Source organism: Sminthopsis crassicaudata, chromosome 1 (assembly GCF_048593235.1).
Source record: "Sminthopsis crassicaudata isolate SCR6 chromosome 1, ASM4859323v1, whole genome shotgun sequence".
Lineage (NCBI taxonomy): Eukaryota > Metazoa > Chordata > Mammalia > Dasyuromorphia > Dasyuridae > Sminthopsis > Sminthopsis crassicaudata.
Window position 1 is genome coordinate 318,891,016 of NC_133617.1, and position 22,454 is coordinate 318,913,469.

General features: G+C 32.1%; 1 protein-coding gene across 9 annotated transcripts in view; it reads left to right on the top strand.

The window, feature by feature from the left end:
• CDH12 (cadherin 12) overlaps window positions 1-22,454 on the top strand; it is a 1,341,561-nt gene that overhangs the window by 1,238,234 nt on the left and 80,873 nt on the right. For all 9 annotated transcript variants that reach the window (XM_074279079.1, XM_074279078.1, XM_074279081.1 and 6 more), the window contains one exon: window positions 14,636-14,823. In XM_074279079.1, the coding sequence (XP_074135180.1) occupies window positions 14,636-14,823 (188 nt within the window). The remainder of the gene's footprint in view (window positions 1-14,635; window positions 14,824-22,454) is intronic.

A 22,454-nucleotide genomic window follows, 5' to 3' on the forward strand; every position in this document is an offset into this window, starting at 1 on the left:
GCTCTTCTGGGTACAGTCTCTAAAATGTTACACTGAAGTATAGAATACATTTAAATTTTAATACAAATGAAGTATTCTAAATATCCAAAGAGTGAGTCTGTCTATCTCAAGCTATTCTTCTATATACATTCTTTGAAAGTGTTAGTAAAGGGTATTCATGGATGGCAAAAAACCCTCAATTTAAATCTTTCAAATAGTTCACATTATTCCACTTCATATCTATTACTTTACTTGAAATATATACTTAACAGTCTTATAGGCAAAGAGAAAAAGTATCTGCTATGTTTCTTTAACAAAGGAAACTGTATTATAAATCAAACAAAAATGAAATTAAAACAAGAAGAATTTATTAAACATCTTCTCTGTGTAAATGTGTAGGCATTAGGGAAGTAAGACCAAAAGACACTGAACTGTGATCTGAATCTTGAAGACATATAAACACACTAAGAAATAGAAATGAAGAGGAATTCTATTACTAGACATTGGGAGCAAAAGGCTGCATGAAGGGATGAAGGCAGGAAATGGAATCCTGAGTTAGGATAAGAAGTTTGTATTATGGGAAATAATCTACAATAAGTCTAGAAAGGTTAATTGCACCCAGATTATAAAGGGCTTTAAAAGTCAAGTGGAAAAAGCTGCAATTTATCCTCAATGAATTGGGTGAACAATAGATATTTTCAAATTTTGGATCAAAACACTCTGACCTGTGCTTCAGAAACATTATTTTGGTAGCTGTGTGAATGTGAGGTGAGTGATAGGAGTGATTAGAAGTAGGAAGAAAGAACAATGAAGAAGTTATTACAGTAGTCCAAGTGAGAAGTAATGAGGCTTGAATTAAGTTGTTTGAGGATCAAATGGGATAATATTTGTAATGTCTTATTATTATCATAGTGCCTAGGGCTCTGTGGCAGGTAGTTGGAAAAAATATAAATGCTTTTTCTCCTTCGTTCTCCCTTACTTATCTAGAACACATGAATAGGAAGAATGATGTAGAGTTGAAATTAATAAAATAATACTAGGTAGCTGATAGAATATGAGGAAAGTGACAGAAAAGAAAAAAACTTGCTGATGTTGAAAGTCTAAGTGACTAAGATATTGATAGTATTCTTAAGAAAAATAGAGACATTTTGAAAAAGAATAGATTTAGGGTTCAAAAATGATGTTCATTTTAGAAATATTGAGATATGAATGAGCATGGCATATCCAAGTGAACATGTCCAGCAGACATCTAGTGATGCATTCTCAGAAGAGTGACTTAAAAGACTGAATACATTGGTTTGGGAATTATTGTCATAGACATGATAAAGACATAAAAAGTGATAAAATCACAGAGAGAAGGTGTAAATAGAAAATAAAATGTCATGCCCATTGATACATACATACATACATATATGTATGTATATATAGATACATATATATATATATTCAACAAATAATTTTAGTTGTTTGAAAATGTAATGAAGTGAAAGTATATCCAAGGATTGAATAGCACTTCAATAACTTCTTATATGCACACAGAATTCCTTGTGCAATGACCTAAAAAAATAAATATAAGCCCTAAGAGCTAGAAGAAATGCTGTCCTACTTTCATGTAAGAATAGCAGCAGCAGCTACAAATGTAGCGAAACCTACAATATAACTATTAGAGAAATGCTTTTTGTTATATAATTATTAAGTTTATGCCATCTTTTTTTTCTCTTTAATTTCTGACTAGGTAAAAATAATGTCCAAGAAAAGAGTATAGAGTTAATTCAATGGGCAAGGAACCAAAACACAGAATCTTATTCCAAAATAGAAAAAAATAATTTAATCTTGTCCCAAATTAATAAAGATTTGTTTTTGGAAATGGAGAGAAAAAGTAAAGTACACTAGACCTTTCAAAGAAAGAAACAATTGGCAAGAAATTATTGACTAAGGACCAAAAAAAAAAAATAAATAAATAAAAAGAGTAATTAAAATGACTTTCTTTTTTAAAAAAAAAAAAAAGATTTGCCATTCCCAAGAATTTTTGGAAAGGGGAAACACTTTAGCTCTAGGCAATATTAGGAAAGTCTTAAAAGAATCTTCTCAAGTCATTAACTTGAAGCAGAGAAACACACATAGAGTAAAGATAAGGGATAGCTTTGTCTATTTTTTTTTTTTATTTTTTTTTAACCTAGGAGTCTATGATTTAAAAAATGGTTTCTAATTCATTCTGCAATTTGCTTGAGTTTTATGCATAAGCTCATGCCATTCACATTCACAATTGTGGTTGCTGTTCATTTGGGTCCATCCCATTTTCTTCTGTTTCTTCTTCTTTTTCTCTCCTTTCATTCTGTGATTTCTCAAATGACTATTTTGCTTCTAATCAACACCTCCTTTAATGTCTTGCTCTTTTATCACTCCCTCTCTTGTCCTCTTTCCCTCTTATTTCTCTATTGGGTAAATTATATTTCTATAACTAATTGAATGTGTACATAAATTCTTCCTTCTTCTAACTAAATCTGATGAAAATGAAGTTCAACTATTGCCCAGCCCAGGATTGATTTTCCCCTTGATTGTAAATGCTTTTCCTTGTGTGTTTTTTTAATGTGAGAAAATTCCTCCCTCTTCCTTTCCCTTCTCTCAGAGCATCTCTCTTTTTCATCCATTCATTATGTTGCTTTTTAAATCATTCCAATTAATTGACATATCCATGCTCTCTAAGTAAACTCCTTTTAATAAAGTTCTTAGGACATACATCATTCTATACAAGAATGTAAATAGTTAACTCTCTTGAGAGTCTTACAAAATCTTTATTGACACCTCTTTCATGTTATCTTTTTCATCCTTCTCTTGAGTCTTATATCTGAATGTCATTAAAAAAAATTTAGCTCAGTTCTTTTCATCAAGAATGCTCAAAACTTTATTTTTACTGAATATACATTTCCCTCCTGAAGGATTATATTCAGTTTTGCCAGTAGATTATTCTTGGTTATAATTCTAATTCTTTTGCCTTCTGTTCCTTCATTGTGGAAACTGCTAGATCCTCTCTTATCCTGATGCTGGCTCCACAATATTTGAATAGGTTTATTGTTTTTTCCTGGTTTATTTTGAATTATTTTCTCTTTATCTTAGGAGCTCTGGTCTTTGGCTATAATATTACTGAAAGTTTTCATTTTGATATCTCTTTCAAGAGGTGATTGGCATGTTCTTTCAGTTTTTATTTTACCCTCTAGATCTCATATATCAAAAAGCTTTATTAGATAATTTCTTGAAATGCAATGTCTAGGCTTTTTCTTTGATCATGTCTTTCAGATATGCAAGTATATCATTCTTTGATTTATTTTCTAGGTCAATTATTTTTTTCTTGTGAAATATTTCACATTTTCCTCTATTTTTCATTACTTTGACTTTGTTTTATTGTTTCTTAAAGTCTCATTGAGTCACTAGCTTCCACTTGCCCAAGTCTAATTTTTAAGGAATTATTTTATCCAGTGAAAATTTGAAACTCTTTTCTCATTTGCCTTATTTTGTTGTTTAAGGAATTCTTTTATTCAGTGAATTTTTGTGCCTCTTTTACCATTAGGCCAGTTTGAGTTGGGCAATGTTATTATTTCCTCTCCTCCTGCTCTTCCTCCTCCTCCTTTTCCTTCTTTTCTTCCTCTTCCTTCTCCTCCTCTTCTTCCTTGTCTTCTTCCTCTTCCTTCTCCTTCAATTCCTTCTTCTTTCTTTTACTTCTTCTTTCTTCTTTTTCCTTGTCTTTCTTTTTTTTCACCCTCAGAGAGATCTGATCACTACTTTATTGTTCTGTGCTCTGGTATTTTCCTGAGAAGGGTTCCTGTTCTGAAAACATAAGTACTAGTCTTTTTTCCCATGAAATTATGACCTAGGCTTCTGCTTCTTCTGATTGACCCCTAGTACTCGTCTCTGCTCATCAACTTGGGCCCAGAACTGACTATGGGTAGTAGAGATGCTAATCAGTGCCAGCTTTGGCCAGTGTTATCAAAAGATCCCCTTTAATTTCTTTCTGGCAAATTGTCTGACCTCTTACTATCTCTTGATTGAGTGTTCCCCAATTTTTTTTTTTTTCTGGTGTGGCTACTGTGGGATATTTCTGCCTCTGTCTGTGTGAACTCTAGACAGGCTTCACCTCAGTGTCACAAACTTATTTTGTCAACCTCCCTAAGTTTTCTAAGCCTGAAAAAATATCTCACCCTAAGCTTTTGTTGACTCTGCCAATCCAAAATTTGATTTGAGGGTTTATTTTAAAGTTGTTTGTAAGGAAATGTTGAGAGTTCATCTCAGTTGCCTCTCTTCTGCCTTCTTGTCTTTGTGCCATCCTACATTGGTTTTCAAAGTGTTTTTTGCTATCTGCCAGGTTATTTTTGACAGGTATTGAAGTAGATCCAACTTGCCAATAGAATGACTTTATTCATGTGAATGAAGATTAAGAGGCTTCTTAATTCTACCTGAGGATTTAAAACATATGTGTGTGTGTGTGTGTCTATGTATGTATGTATATATATATATATATATATATATGCATATATATATATATATATATATATATATATATATATATATATATATATATATATATATATATAATTTTCAACTAGCAAGCATTTTTCTCCTTTTACTTTGAAAAACTTATCTCATTCATTTTCACAACAGCATTGGAAAGTAGGTGCTATTTTTATTTCCATTTTTTAGATGAGGTAACTAAGCAAACAAAGGTTAAGTGACTTATCCAAGGCCATACAACTAGTAAATGTCTAAATTCAATTTTGAATTCAGATTTTCATTACTCCAGGTATGGTTCTCTCCCATGTTATCTAGCTATCTAAGTAGAAAGAAGAAAAGGAAACAAACAAACAAAAAAACTTTGTAAGACATTTTTGTATGAAGATGTTAATAAATCAAAAATATTCTACAATATGTAGAATTTTTCTTAAATGTGAAACTTTAGGAAATGTTTGTGAATATTTTTGGTGGAACCTATCTTGATATTCCTCAAGAGCAACTTCCTTGTGTCTATCTACACCTTTTTTTTTTTTTTTTTTTCCCTGAACTAAGATTCTTTAAAATTCCACTTATCTATGCTCTTTCCCCCATTCTCAAAATAAACATGATGTTTCCCAGGAATCATTTTGGAGTAGAAGGAGTTTATGAGAGAGATACTTTTACTTTTATATGTTATTTATAAATTGGGAATTGGATTTATGGAAGAGTTCTTAACTTGGAATCCGTGGATCTCCAAGGTGTTTCTGGATAGATTTTAGGATAGGATTTTTATGGATGGAAAAAACAGATTACATCTTTATTTTCCTTAACTTTTGGTATCCTCATAATCTTGTATATTTTATTTTAAAGATTTAAAACATTATTATGAGAAGGTGTCCAGAAGTTTTACTATCATATTGCCAATGGGGTATAAAATAATTGGAGTATCTAATATAGAGAAAAATGCAATTTTAGTTGGAAAACATTAACAATTTAGCTGTATTCATCTATCTATAGGTTGAATATTATAGGATATTTATGTTAAGTGATACTTTTTCAGGAGCAATGCTAACAGGGTATTATGAGACTACTGCCCCTCAGCCACAGGATTGCATTTGGGTAACAAATCTGTAGTCTTGGCTGGCTGCAATAAAGAAAGATGTGTTAAGTTTTCAACTAGGATTTTGTAGAATTCATGTTATTAATGTGCAAAGTGTTTCATGGATACTCAATAAATATTCATTGCCATGATTAATTAACAAAACCCTGTTCAGGGCATGAAAACCTCATTGGAGGTGATGAGTTTTACTGTATGAGGAAAATTAGTTCTAAGATACCAAATACTACTTCCAGAAAGACTTTCTGACCCAGGAACACTGTAGGAATCATCAAGAGTACCATTCTTTTGCCCTGACTCACTATGGGTAAGGTTTGCTGTACATGTTTAGTATGCATGAACAAAATTCTGCTGGAAGCTCTACTTTGTTATCAGAATGCTTGTACCAAGTGAGTACATTCTTCGTGCCTTAATTTATGCTTACTGAAAATGTCTATAGCTTTAGGCATTTTTAAAAATAAGGTACAGAATAAGTTATTCAACTACCAACTCTCTTTACTCTTCAACAGTACAACTTCCAAGAAGTGACAAAAAACTTATTAAGTGAGAATTGCAGCCTCTAAATCTATCAATTGGCCCCCTCATTGTTTCACCAAAATCAGATTTCCTTTGCCATTCTCCCAGGTAAACATTCTAATATATTAGATGTACATAACCTATGGGAAATACTATTTACATATTTATTAATAATTGTACATTATAACAGGCTTTGTATAAGAGGGAGGGAAGAAAGCATTAGGTCTTCAGTTTCCACACTTTTTCATCTTAGGGGAAAAACAAACAAACAAAATTGCTACATGATAATATTCTTTAGTAATTTTAAAATTTAAAAAGTTCATTATATGTGCCCTAGTATAGCTTTAATAAATTAAAAACATTTAAATCATATTGCAGTCAAAAACATTTAAATCACACTGTAGTCTTACTCTCCATCTTTACGCCTAGAAAATACATTATTATTAAAAAATATAAGATTGAAATTCAAAGCATAATTTTTCCATGCAATTAAATGGAGAATTTTCCTTCTTCCTATCACCTAATTTCAAATGGAAAATAATAGCTCTTCCTTGAGAAATATTCTGCCTAATATTTTTCCAAGTTTTTATTTCTTTTTAATTTCAAGTCTTTGAAAAATAATAGTATATTAGCTTGCCCCCTTCCAAAGATCAGTAAATATTTACATTTTAATGTGTTAAAGAATATATAATTTCATCTGGGCTCGTACTCTCCCCATTTTAAAAATTCTGTTTTTCAGTGTAAAGTTTCGTGAGTTGGTTAAAATTTTTTATTACATGATCTATTACTTGGTTTATTATGTTTCTGTTTAGGTCGGTTAAGTGACTGAATATATTTCAGGTCATAGACTAACATAGATAATGCATGCATGAGGTTCCAATAGTCTCATTCAGAGAATTTACATTAGAACCTACCTAGTCTAATTGTCATATTTCATTACAAGAAGAATTGAAATTAGATTTTGGTAAAGAATAAGTGTCAGCATATTAAATAAATACTTTACATCACTCTGAATGTATAGGTACATTTCATGAAGAGATGCACTAATTTCTATAATATAATATTGCTTATTGATTTGAATAAAAGTTAGGTTAAATCTTTTATTAGTTCATTTTACTGTAGATAGCAAAGTGGCTGGATAGATAGAACACTGTCTGGAATCATGAAGATTTTAATTCAAATGTGAACTAAGATATTTACTAGTTATATAACTTGTGTTTCCCTTATTCAACTGGAGAAGGGAAATGGCAAATCACTCCAGGATCTTTGGGAAAAAATCAACAACAACAACAACTCCATGGACAGTAAGGTTCACAGGATCACAAGGAACCAGATATAATTGAACAGCAATATATGCTCATAAGTATATTCTGTATGGTCATTTCATAAAATAATCTGCAAATTACATTTTTTGGGGTCAATTAATGATATCCCAAAACAAACACTAGGATCAAAAACTCACTAATCTTTAGTTTTTATTTTTCTTAATTATTTTATATTTCTCCATCCATGGAAAACAAAAGAACAAAAAAGTAAAACCATTTTCTATACTATCAATCATTTCCTTTCCCTGAACTTTCTAGTACATTAATATGATTTCTTGTTACCTCTTTTATTTTTTAATCTGTGTTGTACAGATTATATCATTAAGATGTATCATAGGCATCAAAGGTAAACCCTGGGCAGATGAAAGCAATGTAATTATCCAGTACATCATAAATGATGAGTCCATGACAGATCTGGAGATTATTTCAGTTTTGAATTAATCTAAATGACCCTAGCTTTATTGCATTTGAATTTCTAGGAATGATAAAATGCCAAGTTGTTAGAAATAAATCGATATATCCTAAACAATCTGACATGAGTAATGTATAGTTTCTCTGACTTGTTCCATATTCTGTAGACTTTACAACCACCTTCAATATTTTATTGAGAAATGCTCATCTTAATGAATTTTAGTGTCTTCCTCCGTGCTAAAAAATATTTACCTTCAAAAAAACAGAAAATCTAGAACTATGTATTTCTGTTTTATGTCAGCTGCAACCAAGCTCACAAAAGAAATAAATTGGGAAGCACTGTTTCAGTCTTGTTAGCTATACATGTTTCTTTGGGACATGGCACTGGTGTGTTCCAGAGTCAGACTTTGCTGGGCAGTATAAGTCACTCAACACTAAGAGAAGTCTCTGAGTCTTATTAACCTGTAATGGGATTTGTGGATCTACTTTATGCTTACTACTTTGAAAATTCCTCTTTAATCTGTCACTGAAACATTTCAAAGAAATAGAGTTAGTTTGACTTGATATTTCTTTGTGTTGGCCTTATAAATTGTTCTTTAAATACAAACACTCTCAGCTTGTCACCTTGAAAGGAGAGAAATAAGTGAAAGTTTCTAAGCAACTTTTTTAGGCTAAACTAATGGAGTAAATGACTACTTTAGATTATTTATTTTATGGGATATGGGGTTTCTATTGTTCTGTTTTTTATCTTAGTCTTTTAAACTTAAGAAAATAAGTGTTATATAAACAATAAGATGCATTTATTAAGCCCCTATTGTGTTTGGAAAATAAAGCTAATTGCTGAAGGATACAAAACCAATCTTTCTAGCTTATTGAACATTATTTCCCTTCCAGTTGAATTGTCTTTCTCCTCCCTATCCATTTTAGTTTTTTGCCTCTTTCCATTTGCATAATCACAATTGCTCTATAGTTAGAAACCAGTCCTTCCTCATCTTAGAATATCTATCTTTCTTAAAGTTTAACTTCTGAGCCATCTTCTTCCAAACTGGCCAATGCCCTCTTTTTTTAGCACCCACCTCCACCTTAGCCCACATCTGTGATTTCCTCTATTAAGATATAGATTCCAAGGGCAGAGATTATGAATCTTTTTATTTGTAATTCCACTATTTAATAAGGCACCTGGCATGCAATAGGCGGTTACTAAACACTTTTTCATTTTCTATTCATTTCTTTAGTTGTTAGGCTCCCTATAATCTTGAGTGCAAATTTATTTGGTAAATATTTATCTGTTCACATATTGTATCCCTCTTCACTAGTCTTCCTTGAGGGCAGGGGTTAGTTTCCCCGGTTTTTTGTCTTTGCATTCCCCAAGGCCTAGCACATAGCAAGTGTTTGCTGGATTAGAATGGATTTTTAACCTTCAAGAATTTTATATTTGTAGGATAATAAAGTAATAAGGCTCCATATGTAGTGTAGATTTTGTTTTTTTTATGGCTTAATTGGTAGCTACAAATGGCTACATTGGTAGCTCTCCCTCCCTCTTCTCTGCAAAAGTAGCTCTCCTAACTGGAGAGAAAGCAGAAAGTTTGGACCTAGGCTCCTCTGCTTTCCTTAGAAAGAGAAATTACTGCACTAAAAGTATATATTTCTACTTCCTTAAGCATTATTAGTTTGGGGGATATGATCAGGTTCTATCAACCTTCTGATTGCTTTGTTATTTGTAAGGAGAAGCAGGAACCCAAGCTCTATATTCAAGGTTTAACTTTTTTTTTTTTTTTTTTTCTCCACTAAATACCAGTTCCAAAATGAATACATATAATGAATGTGGATTTATGCAAATTTGTCCAAATCATAGCAAATAAAAATCAGAGAAGTTACACATAGTAGAATTTATACCAGACAATACAGAGAGAAAGAACACTCTCATTAGGAGAGAGATAACTCAACCCAAAGAGTGTCCAATAGGGGTATTGACCCCTAATCTCTAGTGTAGCAAACTGAGAATAGGAACATGAAGGAAACTCCCTGCTCTACTCATGTCTATCCAGAGGCTTTTGTCCCTTTCCCCACCCTCCCAACCTTACATGGGTTGTTCCATCTTTTATCCCAAAGCAATCAATGACTTTCAGTGCTTGAAGTCCCCTAAGCTCTGAGGAATTCCTCAGGGGGACTCAAAGCTTGATGAGTCTCTCCAAAGGGAATTTGATAATCTGACTGATAAAAATTTGAATCCTTTCTCCTTTCACCAACTTCTCAGGGTTTCCATCTCTAACAGTAAGGAGAATCCAAATCAATGAACCTTCAGAAAAGGGATTACATATTCTATTGCACAGTATAAAACATCAACATAGGTATAATATAGCACATGACATAAAAATGGGCAAAAACAAAAATCCCACAGCTTTGTTTTACTAGTAATGACTTCTTGTGCCTTCTTTGACCTAGTACTAAAGCTATTTTCAGGTTCAGAAGTGATATTTTAAAGATTCAGTTTGAAAGAAAGAGTTGAATGAATAGTATTATATTATACAATTCCCAGGAAATATTGGTGGGGAGTAAATGGGAGTACCACAAAATATTGGTTTTCATACCAATGAAGTACCTCCTGGACATACATGTTCTTGGGCCACATATCTGGAGCCCAAGCCTTTGTCTTTGTCCCCTGCATCTTATCCATATATTTTATTCAGACCAGGAGGAGTTCCACAATAGAAATTTAATACAGTCCCAGATATCCTGAAAGATCCTTGAAATTAAAATAAAAATCATTAGTCCTGATCTAATTGAAGAAAATTCCAAAGTGTGCTTTGCTTTGTTGTTGGTAAGGGCAAATATCCATACCAATACTAGAATGTTCAGAAGAATTCTAAAAATGTATAACATATCCGCTCAGTTGATCTTTTTCTTAAATTATGAATTGAAATACTCTTATTTACATTATGTTTATATATAATCACATCCTGGAACCTAGAATCATCCCATTCCCTTAGGATCAAAATTTGGGCATCCACAACCCATCATGTACCTGATTGAGACTATATTATTGTCAAGGTACAAAATGGTCAAAACAATTATTGAACACCTCTGTGCCAGGAATTGTACTAAGTGATAAAGATTTACAGAAAAACAAAAGCCAATCTCTGCTAGGAAAAATTGTCGTGTAAAAGGAACAGTAAGAAAAATTGTATTATCACTGGAATGTAAAATATATTTTAAGGGAGTAAGAGATAAGAAAACTAAAAAGGTAGGGAAGGGTTAGGTGAGGAAGATATTTAAAGACTAAAAAGAGTATTTTATATTTTTAAAAGAGAACCACTGGAGTTTACTGACTTAGGGTGTACATGAGCAGGCTAGTGTAAAAGGAAGAATACTTTGACAGCTTAATGGAAGATGAACTATAATGCAAAGAGGTTTGAAATAAAGGAGACCAACCAGAAGGCTATTGAAATAGTCCAGGCATAAGGTGATAAGAATCTATATCAGGGTGGTGGCAGAGTAAGAAAAGAGGATTATAAAGATAGAATTTTCCATCACTTAGCAACTCATTAGACAGACAAAAATGAGAGAGAGTAGTTAAGGAGATGATCTTTGGACCGTGAGTCTAGTTGACTAGGAGGGTGATGTTATCCTTAACAATAATATGAAAATTATGAAGAAAGGACAGTTTGGGGATAAATATAATGAATTTCATTTCAAATGTTAAATTTAATATGTATAGGAGACATCAAATTCAAAATGTCCAATAGGCATATGGAGATGCAAGAATGGAGAGTGAGGTTAGGGATAGATTTGAGAATCATCTGAAGTAGAGATGATAACCTAACTCTTAGGAGATGATGAAACTACCATTGAAATAATATGAAGTAAAAAAAGAAGAGGACTCAAAATAGAACCTTAGGATTAGGAAGCACATGAATATCAAAGGAGTTCAAAGGAATGGTTATACAGATAGGAAGAACATTGGGACTGGGTACCAATATGAAAACCTAGAGAGGGCATATCCAGAAGAAATTGAAATTCACCACAAAAGTGTAGAGAAAAATCAAGAAGAATGGTGACTGAGAAAAAGCTATTATATTTAGCAATTAAGAGATCATCAGAAACATTGGAGAGAGCAAGTTAAGTTGAAGATGAGATCAGAAGTTAGATTGCATATCATTAAGAAGAGAATGAGGAAAAAAAAAAATCAGAGATCATTATTGTAGAAGTCTTTATTAAGGAGTTTTGCCCATAAAAGATAGGAATCTATAGGGTAAGAGCTAATGTGGATAGATGGCTTTTTTTTCCCCCCAAAAGGGTAGATATATTTTCTTAGGTAGCTGGGATACAACTACTAGGCAGGAAGAAATTAAAAATTATGTGAGAGAAAAGTTGATAGAGAGCTTAATCTGTGGAGAAGAGAGAATAGTCAAGATTGTATTTATAGAAAGATTTTCCCCATGACAAAAAGAAGAGTCACCCTTCATGTGAAATAGGAGTAGATAGGGAACATATGTGAAAAAATTTGAGATGAAGTCTCAGCATACAATCTAAATTTTTTACAATGAAATATGAAGCAAAATTCTTAGCAGAGAGAATATGGGTAGGAAAAGATGTAAGAGGTTTGAAGAGGGATGAAAAAATTTGGAATAACCAAGTTCTTCACTACAATTAAAGAATAGTATGAGAGTGAAAGTCAGTTGATACTGGAAAAGGTGGCTAGCAATGCTGTCATCAGTAGGGAATCTGAGCTCAGTGAAAATAAAGAAATTGGAGTCAGAAAAAAAGAAAGGGGGGAAAAAAGATGAAACCAGCTTTGTTATCTAGGGAACAGGAATTCCAGAGAACATAGTAGAAATAGTGGGAAGATTATGAAGGGAATATTGAGGGAGGAGGTTGATAAAGGAAAGATTGGGAATTAAAATGTAAGGCAGAAAGGGATGGGAATCAAGGTTTATATGATAGGGAGATTAGGTTAGAATCATTCGAATAGGGAGTGTATAAAAGAATAAAAGTAAGTTCATCATTGAAAGAATTCAGATAGGTAATCATTAATCCCTGGGGGTTAATGTACAGACTTTGAGCAGATTGGAAGGTAAATAGGATTGAAGGAGTCCTACCAAATTCCTTTTATGACACAGACATGGTGCTGATACCTAAACCAGGTAGGTTGAAAACAGAGAAAGAAAACTATAGACCAATTTCCTTAATGAATATTGATGCTAAAATCTTAAATGAGATATTAGCAAAAAGACTACAGAAATCATCCCCAGGATAATACACCATGATCAAGTAGGATTTATACCAGGATTCAAGTTCTTATCAAAATATATAGGTTCTAGGCAGACTCACTAACAATTAAATCACCTCAGGATTAAGTCTTCCATCAGGGGTCTGGTAGCTTGTAGAGTTGGTAATACTTGATCCATAACAAATTCTAGTGGAGTTTCTGGAGGTAGGGTTGTTCTGCACAACAAAAATATTGATTGTGCTTTCAAGGTAGACTATTCTCATTAAAAACCAAGAAGGTTCACATGAATTTTTTTCTTCTTTCCTTTTCTTTCCACTGACCAATAGCAATAACTTGTATGATGCAAAGAGTTCAACATATATATGGAATTCTTTCTCTTTTACTTTACTTTGATCAGATCCTTTAATGGAGAGATGGAGTGGGAGGGGAGAACATTTTATCAAGGTATATTACATATCTTCATAGAAAATCATCTAAATGATATTTGTTTTATTGAATTTTGAAGTCATTATAAGATTGTATGTTGTATTAATACTCAAAGATTATATAGGTCTTTGTGGTTATTTTACAACAAATACTTAGGATAGGTAAATTTTTAGTTCTGTTGGAGTGCCACCTTGTGTCCATGATTCAACATTGCATTCCATCTTAGCATTTGGGAAAGCTATTAATGAAATTTTTATTAATTCAGATGAAGATAATGTAACTTTGAAGAAAGAACTATACATTCAAACTTTAGTTAAAAAAGATGTTTGTGAAAAACAATATACTCTTTTTACTTTTAAGTATCTTTCTCCAATCCCCATTTATGTGACTGTAGTGTTTGAAAGAAATAGGTATAAAAAGGTTAAAACTATGTGCTTCAGGATAAAGACACAACAGCACTAGGGAACAGATTTCAATATGACAAATTTAACTTTTAATCATTTTCTTTAGCCTTTCATTTATATTATTGAGATGGAGTTCTCTAAGGTACCTTGTCCATATTTTTGAATCCTGAGGACATACCTTAATACAATGCCTGGTACATGGTAGATCATTAAATGCTATTCAAATGACTGGGACATGTGGATGCAATTAACATAGATGCTATTTGGTCAAATTCACTTTAATTTTAAATGCTCTGTTGGTGTTTAATACTTCCTTTTAGGAATTCCAGAGCAGGAGTTATAGAAACAGATAAATACTTAATACTTATGATAATCTTTGCAATGACAGCAAAATATCTTTTCTTGGGAGCAGTTAGGTGGTGCAGTGGATAGAGCACCAGCCCTGAATTCAGGAGCTCAGGAGTTCAAAGCTGGTCTCAGACACTTAACACTTCCTAGCTGTGTGACCCTGAGCAAGTCACTTAACCCCAGCCTCAAGGAAAAAAAAAAGTCTTTTCTTCTTGATTACTCCTTGTGTGTTGTGTGTGTGTGTGTGTGTGTGTGTGTGTATAATTTCCAGAGTGCTGTCATTTTCGTTATCTTGATATCTTTCCTACAAATGTTAATTTAGAGACTGATTTTCTTACTATATACTCTATTACATTGTCCTTTCTAACATGAATTACTATGTACATTTTATCAGGTATTTTTCATCTAAAAGTACCCGAGTCTTCTCTAGTTGGCTCAGCTATTGGAAGAATCAGAGCTGTGGACCCAGATTTTGGGAAAAATGCAGAAATTGAATACAACATTGTTCCAGGAGATGGGGGAAACTTGTTTGACATCATGACAGATGAAGATACACAGGAAGGCGTTATCAAATTGAAAAAGGTATCTAGACAAAATTTTGGATATAATTAACATTTCAAAATTGTGATTTAATATGATAATCATCATAAGGAAAAATCTCTTGCATAGCCTATCCCAACAGGTAATAATTTGGTGACTTTCAGAATCTTACTGATTTTACTTTACTACTGAGATTTATCCCTATGTTCCAGGATAATTATTACTGTAGGCTATATTAAGAATTAAACCTATAAATGTATCTAGTGCTTAAATCTTTATTCAGCCTATACCAGGCTTTACAAATGCCAATATGATTTCACTCTTAAGTAAAGCCCAAAGTATAAACAGCGACATAATTGGGCCACAAGTATAATTTTTACTCCACTGTCTACATTTATAATCTAGAATTCAAGAGACCTGAGATTCCAGTGTGCCTCTGATTGTTTCTATAGATAGTTTACATCTGACTAGCTAGTGGCTAGAACACTAGCTAGTCAGATGTCTTAGGAGATCCATTTCAGATAGAATGCCTTGATAGCTAATGAAAGAGAAGTTAAACTGTTTTACACATATTGAAAGGAGTGTTTTAAAGAGATGGGTTCAAACAAAAAATAAAGAAAGAGAACAGAGATATAGGAAATGAGGTTGCCACTATGGGGGACTAGCAACTTTTAACATTAATACTGATCCTTCAGGAAATGGAAATCTATCTTTGCATTTTTGAAGCTCTGTGTATTATGGATGCACATAATAAAAGAGTATAGTGAATAGTTTTGTCCCTATAATATTTAGAGTGGAGAGAGATTATGGAATCATGGATAGAGTGAACTAATGAAAATCTGTTTTCATTTCTTGCTGTTGACCTTTGTTATTTATGAAATACTGGAGGAAGCTCTCAGACTCTAAGCCAATTGCATAGACTTCTCTTTAAAATCATAGATAGCTGAATTTTGCATTGGTAAAGAACTTTCTGGGCATCTCAAGTTCACTGAGCTATCTACCACTTAATAATAGCAAGATAGAGTCAACAATTAAGTTCCATATAGTGCCTGATCTTTTTATGTCCTATGCCATAGTGGAAAATTGGCTCTGCTTTCCAAGCCCTCCAGGTGACCCATTCCTGTTAGTGGAGGTGATGAGTTCCCTAGGAAGTAGATACTGTTGGACATCTGCCAGAAGTTTTACTCGTTTTCATTTTGGTAATAAATAGCAAGTTTCTGGGTGGGTTGGAAAGGTTGCTATATCTATCAATGGTTTTATTATGCTTTTACTATAAGGTGGCTATGCTACTTCTTAGGAGCATAGTAGAAAAAATAAAGGTGGTTCCATTGAGGAGGAAACAAATTTACCTCTCACTAATCAGAATCTGTCTACATGATATTTTGTAAATTTTCTAGATATCCAGTGATAGAATGTGTCTTTGCAAAGTGTTTGTGTCATACCAATTTTAGTGATCATTAAAAGTATTATTATATTTTAGTTTAAAGAAAAATACATTGTAGAGTTTTATAATTATTTTTTAAAAACCTTAGACTGGCACTGAATGTATACCATGTATATTATAAGTAAATATAATGTAGAAGAGATGTATATAAAAGAAAATAACATTTTAAAAGAGCGTTGCACAGAATTCCTTTGCATTTAAAGCATTTTACACCTCATTTGAGTAAATAATGCATTGTATATATGTTTATAATTGAGCTAGATTCAGATAAATTACATACCCTTAGCTTTTACCTAAGTTTTATTAAAATAATTTTCTAAAAAATGCCTATAAACTTGAGATGCATTAAAAAAAATAAAGTTCTCCTTGCACCCTGATATCCACAGACTGCTACAGTTTATTCTTTATTTCTTTGGTATACTCTAAGGCTTTCTTTGTATAAGGGTTGTCTGGTTAATTACAAATGCTTTATAATCAATATTCGTATATGGAAAATATTTTCTTTTTGGTGAAAGTATACATACTCTTCTGGACTTCATGTTTCAACTTTAAACATATTTGGTTAACAAAATTGCTTGTTGATTATTTTTATGAATACTGTATCCTGTGTCTTATAAAGCACAAGAAAATTGATTCCCTTTATTTTTTTAAAGTTTGGTGTTAAAAAAAATGTTAGGCATAGATTATGAAAAAATTTATATGGAGAAATTCTGTGCTAGCCTTTCTTGCCAACAGCTTTTGGAGAACAGGGATAAGACTTATGAATTTTAACAGATAAAACTTCTGACTTTTCAATCCTCATATCTGAATATGATTAAAATTTGTGAAGATATTCTAAAAGACAATGATAATAATTTGAAATTAAAAGTAGATTTTACTTAATTTTCTGGACCATAATTATTAGGCCAGAACCTCTTTATGGGAGTCATAAATAAATGTTAAAGTTTGAGCTAAGTTTACAAATAGGATTGTTTTTCTTTTTTTCCTTAACTAATATAATATTTTTTTTCACAGTATGCACTTCAAAAATTAAATTGAATTGGGGCAGCTAGATGATGCATTAGATAGAACACTAGCCTTGAAGTCAGGAGGACCTGAGTTCAAATTTGACCTCAGACACTTAATCTTACTAGCTATGTATCCATGAGCAAGTCACTTAACCCTATCTATCTCACAAAATAAGTAAATTGAATTATATGTTCTAATGAAATCATCTTATTATAAGTCAGGCTTAATATGAAATCTAGTTGTGCTTCTCAGTGATATAGGGTATGTATATGCTAAATATATTATTTCATAAAAAATATAGAAAATTGAGGAAATTTTCTTTATAATGTAGTACAAAACCAAAAGAAAACACTTTTGTCTAAATTGCCCATATAGGAAACATATTACTGTTTGAGTTATCTAAGTAATAGTATGATTTCTTCCTTCCATTTTAATAGTAGAACTCTATAATTTCAGAAAGAACATTTCTGTTGCCTTAAATCATAGAAAATACTAATTCATTATCTATGTAAAATCTTAGTATCAGCTTGAGGACAGCCGATATACTATTTCTGTCTATTTTACATCTGAATGATTAGTAATTAAGCCAGTCCATTTTTTTTTACCACCATGTTGTTTTGATTATTTAGTTGTTTGTATCATTTCTGACTCTTTGTGACCCCTTATGGAGTTTTCTTGGCAAATAACTGAATGGTTTGCTATTTCCTTGTCTGGTATAATATATTAAAACAAATAGGTTTAAGTGTCTTGCCTACAGTCACACAGCTAATGAGTGTCTGAGACCCAATTTCAACTCAGGTCTTCCTGACTCCAGGCCCACTACTCCTATCTATTTAGTCACCCACTTACCCAAACACCATAACAAATTTGTTTGTTTTTAAAGAGAGTTGAAATACATTTGTCAACAGTATTTAATTCTCTTAGCTCCATAGTTATGGACTACATCTGAAAGCTCATGATTTAACATTGCAAGGACCAAATCCATCAAGGGATACATTAAAAAATAATAATAATTATTATACTATTCAGTGGATAGAATGCTGGTCCTGGAGTCAGGAAGACCTGAGTTTACATTTGGCTTCTGACACTAGCTACCACTCCAATATCTTTGCCAAGAAAATCCCAGATGGGTCATGAAAAATGACTTTAACAACTAAACAACAATAACAACTATAAATCCACATAATTATAAACATATATTATAATTTTACTTAGATATAAAATATTTTTGTTCTGCAATTGATGCAGCTTGGGACTTTAAGGTACTCTCAGATTCTGGTCCTTCTATTGTTTTTAAGTCTGTGAAGTGATCCTGCTAGAATAGTTTTTCAAGTATGTAATTAAAGAAGCAATTTGTTAATTATTTGATTAATTTAATCTCTGTAGACCAAAGAATTTCAAACATGGAAGGAACCCCAAAATTCATTTAGTCCAATTTGAACTTGAAATATTCCTGGTTACATCTTTCTCCCCAACTTCCCACCCAATAAAATATGAGCTCCTTGAGGTTAGTGACTTATTTGCTTTTGTCTTTGCAGTTCTAGCACCTATCACAGTATCAAGCATGTAGTTAATGATTAATGAATGCTTGTTAATTGACTGATTTCTTATTATTGTAATAATCTATTAATTGGTCAAGCTTTTCAGTTTTTCACCCTTATTTTAGACACATATATTAAACTGATTTTCCTAAAATATAGTTCAGACCAGTTGCCCTCTTTCATCAAAATAAATGTTTAGTAGTTCTCTCTATTGCTAAAATAAAATGCAAAATTGTTAAATTTATATTGAAAGGCCTTGAGTTTCTTTTTTACCTATCCTTTCAGTCTTGTTTATGCTCATTTTCTTCATAATTCATCAGTTCCTATAACATCGACCTGCTAGCTATTTGCTGCATTTGATCTCCCACTTTTGGATTGTAGACCAGGTGTTTGCTTATGAGTGGAATGTACTTCCTTCGCATTTTGGTTTTATAGGCTTCTTACCATTTGTGAAGACTCTGTTAAAATGTTACCTCCTAGAAGGAATCTTTCTTGATTCACCCAAAGTACTACATTCCTTTCAAAAATGAATATTTTGTGTCTACTTTGTAAGTGCAAGTAACTACATACATGTAAATATTTGTATACCTATATGTGAATAAATTGTTATGTTCCATGGGACTACCTCCAATGACATGAAAGATTCTTGAGGGCAGAATAATATTTTTATTTTTGCTTCACTGGACTAACCCAGTATTTCATACATAGTAGAAATTTAATAATTGTTGAATTTTATTTGTTTCTGAACTCTGTGCTCTGAAGAGAAGCAAAATAAATCTATCTTAAACTTGACAGTCTTTCAAATACTTGAAAAAATTATCTCATCTAGATCATCATTATGAATAATTTATCTCAAAATATCAGGCCATTGATCTTTATAATTTTTCGCCCTTTATATCATAGTTGGATAAAGAGTCAGAGTGATACAATGGAATGAACACTGCCATGGGACCAAAACACCTGACTTTAAATTCCATTTCTACCAATTACTCCACTTGGGTTAAGTGACTTTGGAAAAAATGACTCCATCTTCCTGCTTTCATTTCCTCTGAAGGATTAGATCATGTGATCTCTAAGCAGTTCTAAATATCATTATTTAGTCATTTTCCTAATATAGTATAAAATTACTTTAGTAAATGTCCATCATAACAGAACCTGGATTCCTGAAACATGGGTCACCAATCTGAATAATGAATGTGTCCTTTCACAGAAATATGAGGAATATGATAATATATTTCAAACATTGGCACATTAAATTATAATTTTCAGCCCATCATTCTTTATATTCCTATGTGAAGTTACACAAGCTTAAAGTTTATTGCTCAAATGATGAGAAAGAAAATTCTAAACTGCATGAGTCTTCCTATGTAACCTAATCTTTGAAATACTAATCTCATAGCTGCATGTTAAATAACCCATGGTGCCCAAAACAAACTGCTAAGAAATGAGAGTGGGGGTAGGGAATACACCAGAGCTTGGATTAAACATTTTCCTTCCCTCAAGGAGTTTTCTTTTAAACTTTTTAAAAAGTTTATTTAGTGGGAGATAAGACATTAATAAGAATCATGGGTAGTAATATTTAATGTGCCAAATAGATGCAAAATTTTCCATAACTGTAGTACTGAACAGAAAATTGATTACAATAACTTTATGGACAAAAGAATCTAACAAGCTATTATGGAAAGTTAAAGAAATTTTCTCCATCTCAGATATCTAGATAATGAAAATTACTAATCCAAAACAAGCAAAGAATTTACATATATACATATGTTCATAAATACATGTATGTGTAATCATTTATATGTGAATATAATTAATTTAGCAGACATGGTTCCAGTCATCAAAATAAGGCAGGGATCTATGATGTAATATCAGACTGAATAATAGTTGCAGTGGGCAGATGGATTGTTCATCACTTCCTCTTTCTTCACAAGTCCTCTTTGTCTCTTATCTGGGTCTTATGGGACACCAGGATAAGGTACAAATTTAAAATGGTCAGGAGAGTCATGATCTTCTTCCCTGATTTTTTTCTTTAAATTATGGCTGCCGGGTTAGCCTGTGTATTGCTCGTACATAGTCTGTGTAACTTGTCATGTCTTTTTTATCTTTTATAACCTTCTTTCTCCTGATTCTTTTCAATCCTCCTCTAACTTTGTTTTCTATTTTTTCCTTACTTAAATTCTTACTATAACTGCTGACCTCAGGAAGTTATCTTCATTCAGTAATGGGATTTGAGTCAGAGCCTGATCAAAGACCACCATATTAACATAAGTTTAGTTCTAGAGTCAAAAATCTTAATCAAGATAAAATGCATTCTATAACTTTTCATATACATATATATATATATTTAGTGATGCTTTGAAAAATCATTGTGCCTAATCAGCATGTCCAGATTCATATTTATGCATTATGAAAAAATATTAACCATATTTGGCAAAAAAACTTATTGCATAATATATTAATATTTCATTATATTAAAAAAGTTAGTTTTCTTTCCATACCCTAGTATCTTCTTGTTACAAATTATTCTTCTACCCTAACCCCTGAACTTAATGGAATCTAAATTCATTATTGGATAAACTAATTGGAGTTTCTTCTCTGTTTACCAAAATTCTACGCATCACTTTTGAATCGGAGGCTTTTTGTGGTTTTACAACCAGCTTCTTATTTATTTTAATAACATTTCAGTTAAATATAGTACTGGGCTTGAAGTGTTGATGCAGGATGGTATATCTGTTCAGTCTGAGAAGGCTTTAATTTTATCCTGTTTCTTTGGACTGCATGCTAAATATTCTCCATGGCTCCTCTTTCTTTCATCTCTGCCCCTACCTCCACACTTTCCTTTTTATTTTGTCTCTCTTTTCTTTCTTTTTTTCCTGATCTTCAAAGGGAGAAGGTGAACAGATAAAAAGAGTGATCAGGGATAGTTAGGAAGGAAAGTATGAAGGGAAAGTTTTCTGTTCTTTTGATTCTCCACCTCAAATCCACTTTATAAACAGAGACAGGCTCCCATATCACTATGTCACTTTAAGTTCAGAATAAAATTGTGAAACCTTACAAATCCCTCCAAGGCATTTGATATTGGTGGAAAATCTTTCATGCTGCCCCTTGTGTCACACTACACTGAACCAAGTACAAACAATGATTCCTGTATGAAAATAACATAGTGTGAGTAACAAAACAGAAATATTTGAAAGATATACACAGCAGAAAGTTGTGTTGCTCTTTGTTTTTTTTTCCCCCTAGGAAATCAAGGCTGGTAATTAGGTCAGCTCCAAATAGGAACATAAGAATGTTTCCAATAAAACTATGCTATTCTGCCCTGTTAAGTTGAATGAAATCTGCTAAGTTTATTTTAACGTATTGACTTTCTGATATGGATTCATGAAACTTAAAGACCAGTTCAAGTGATAAAATATTCAGTGCATCTAGATTAAAATAGCCTAAAACTGATATGCAAAATGAAAATATATTGCTGCTTGTAAAGTCACTGAAGTTCACACATTGCTAATTGGCATCTTTAGGTAATTAAAACAGAATGACTGTCACTAAAGTTATAACCTAGTTTTTATATATGGCATTGTATCCTAAAAAATATCATATAGTTTCTCCTCAAATATTTTAAATAATAAGAAATCATGACATATTGAGAAAATGTAGAATTTGATCTTTTAAATTTT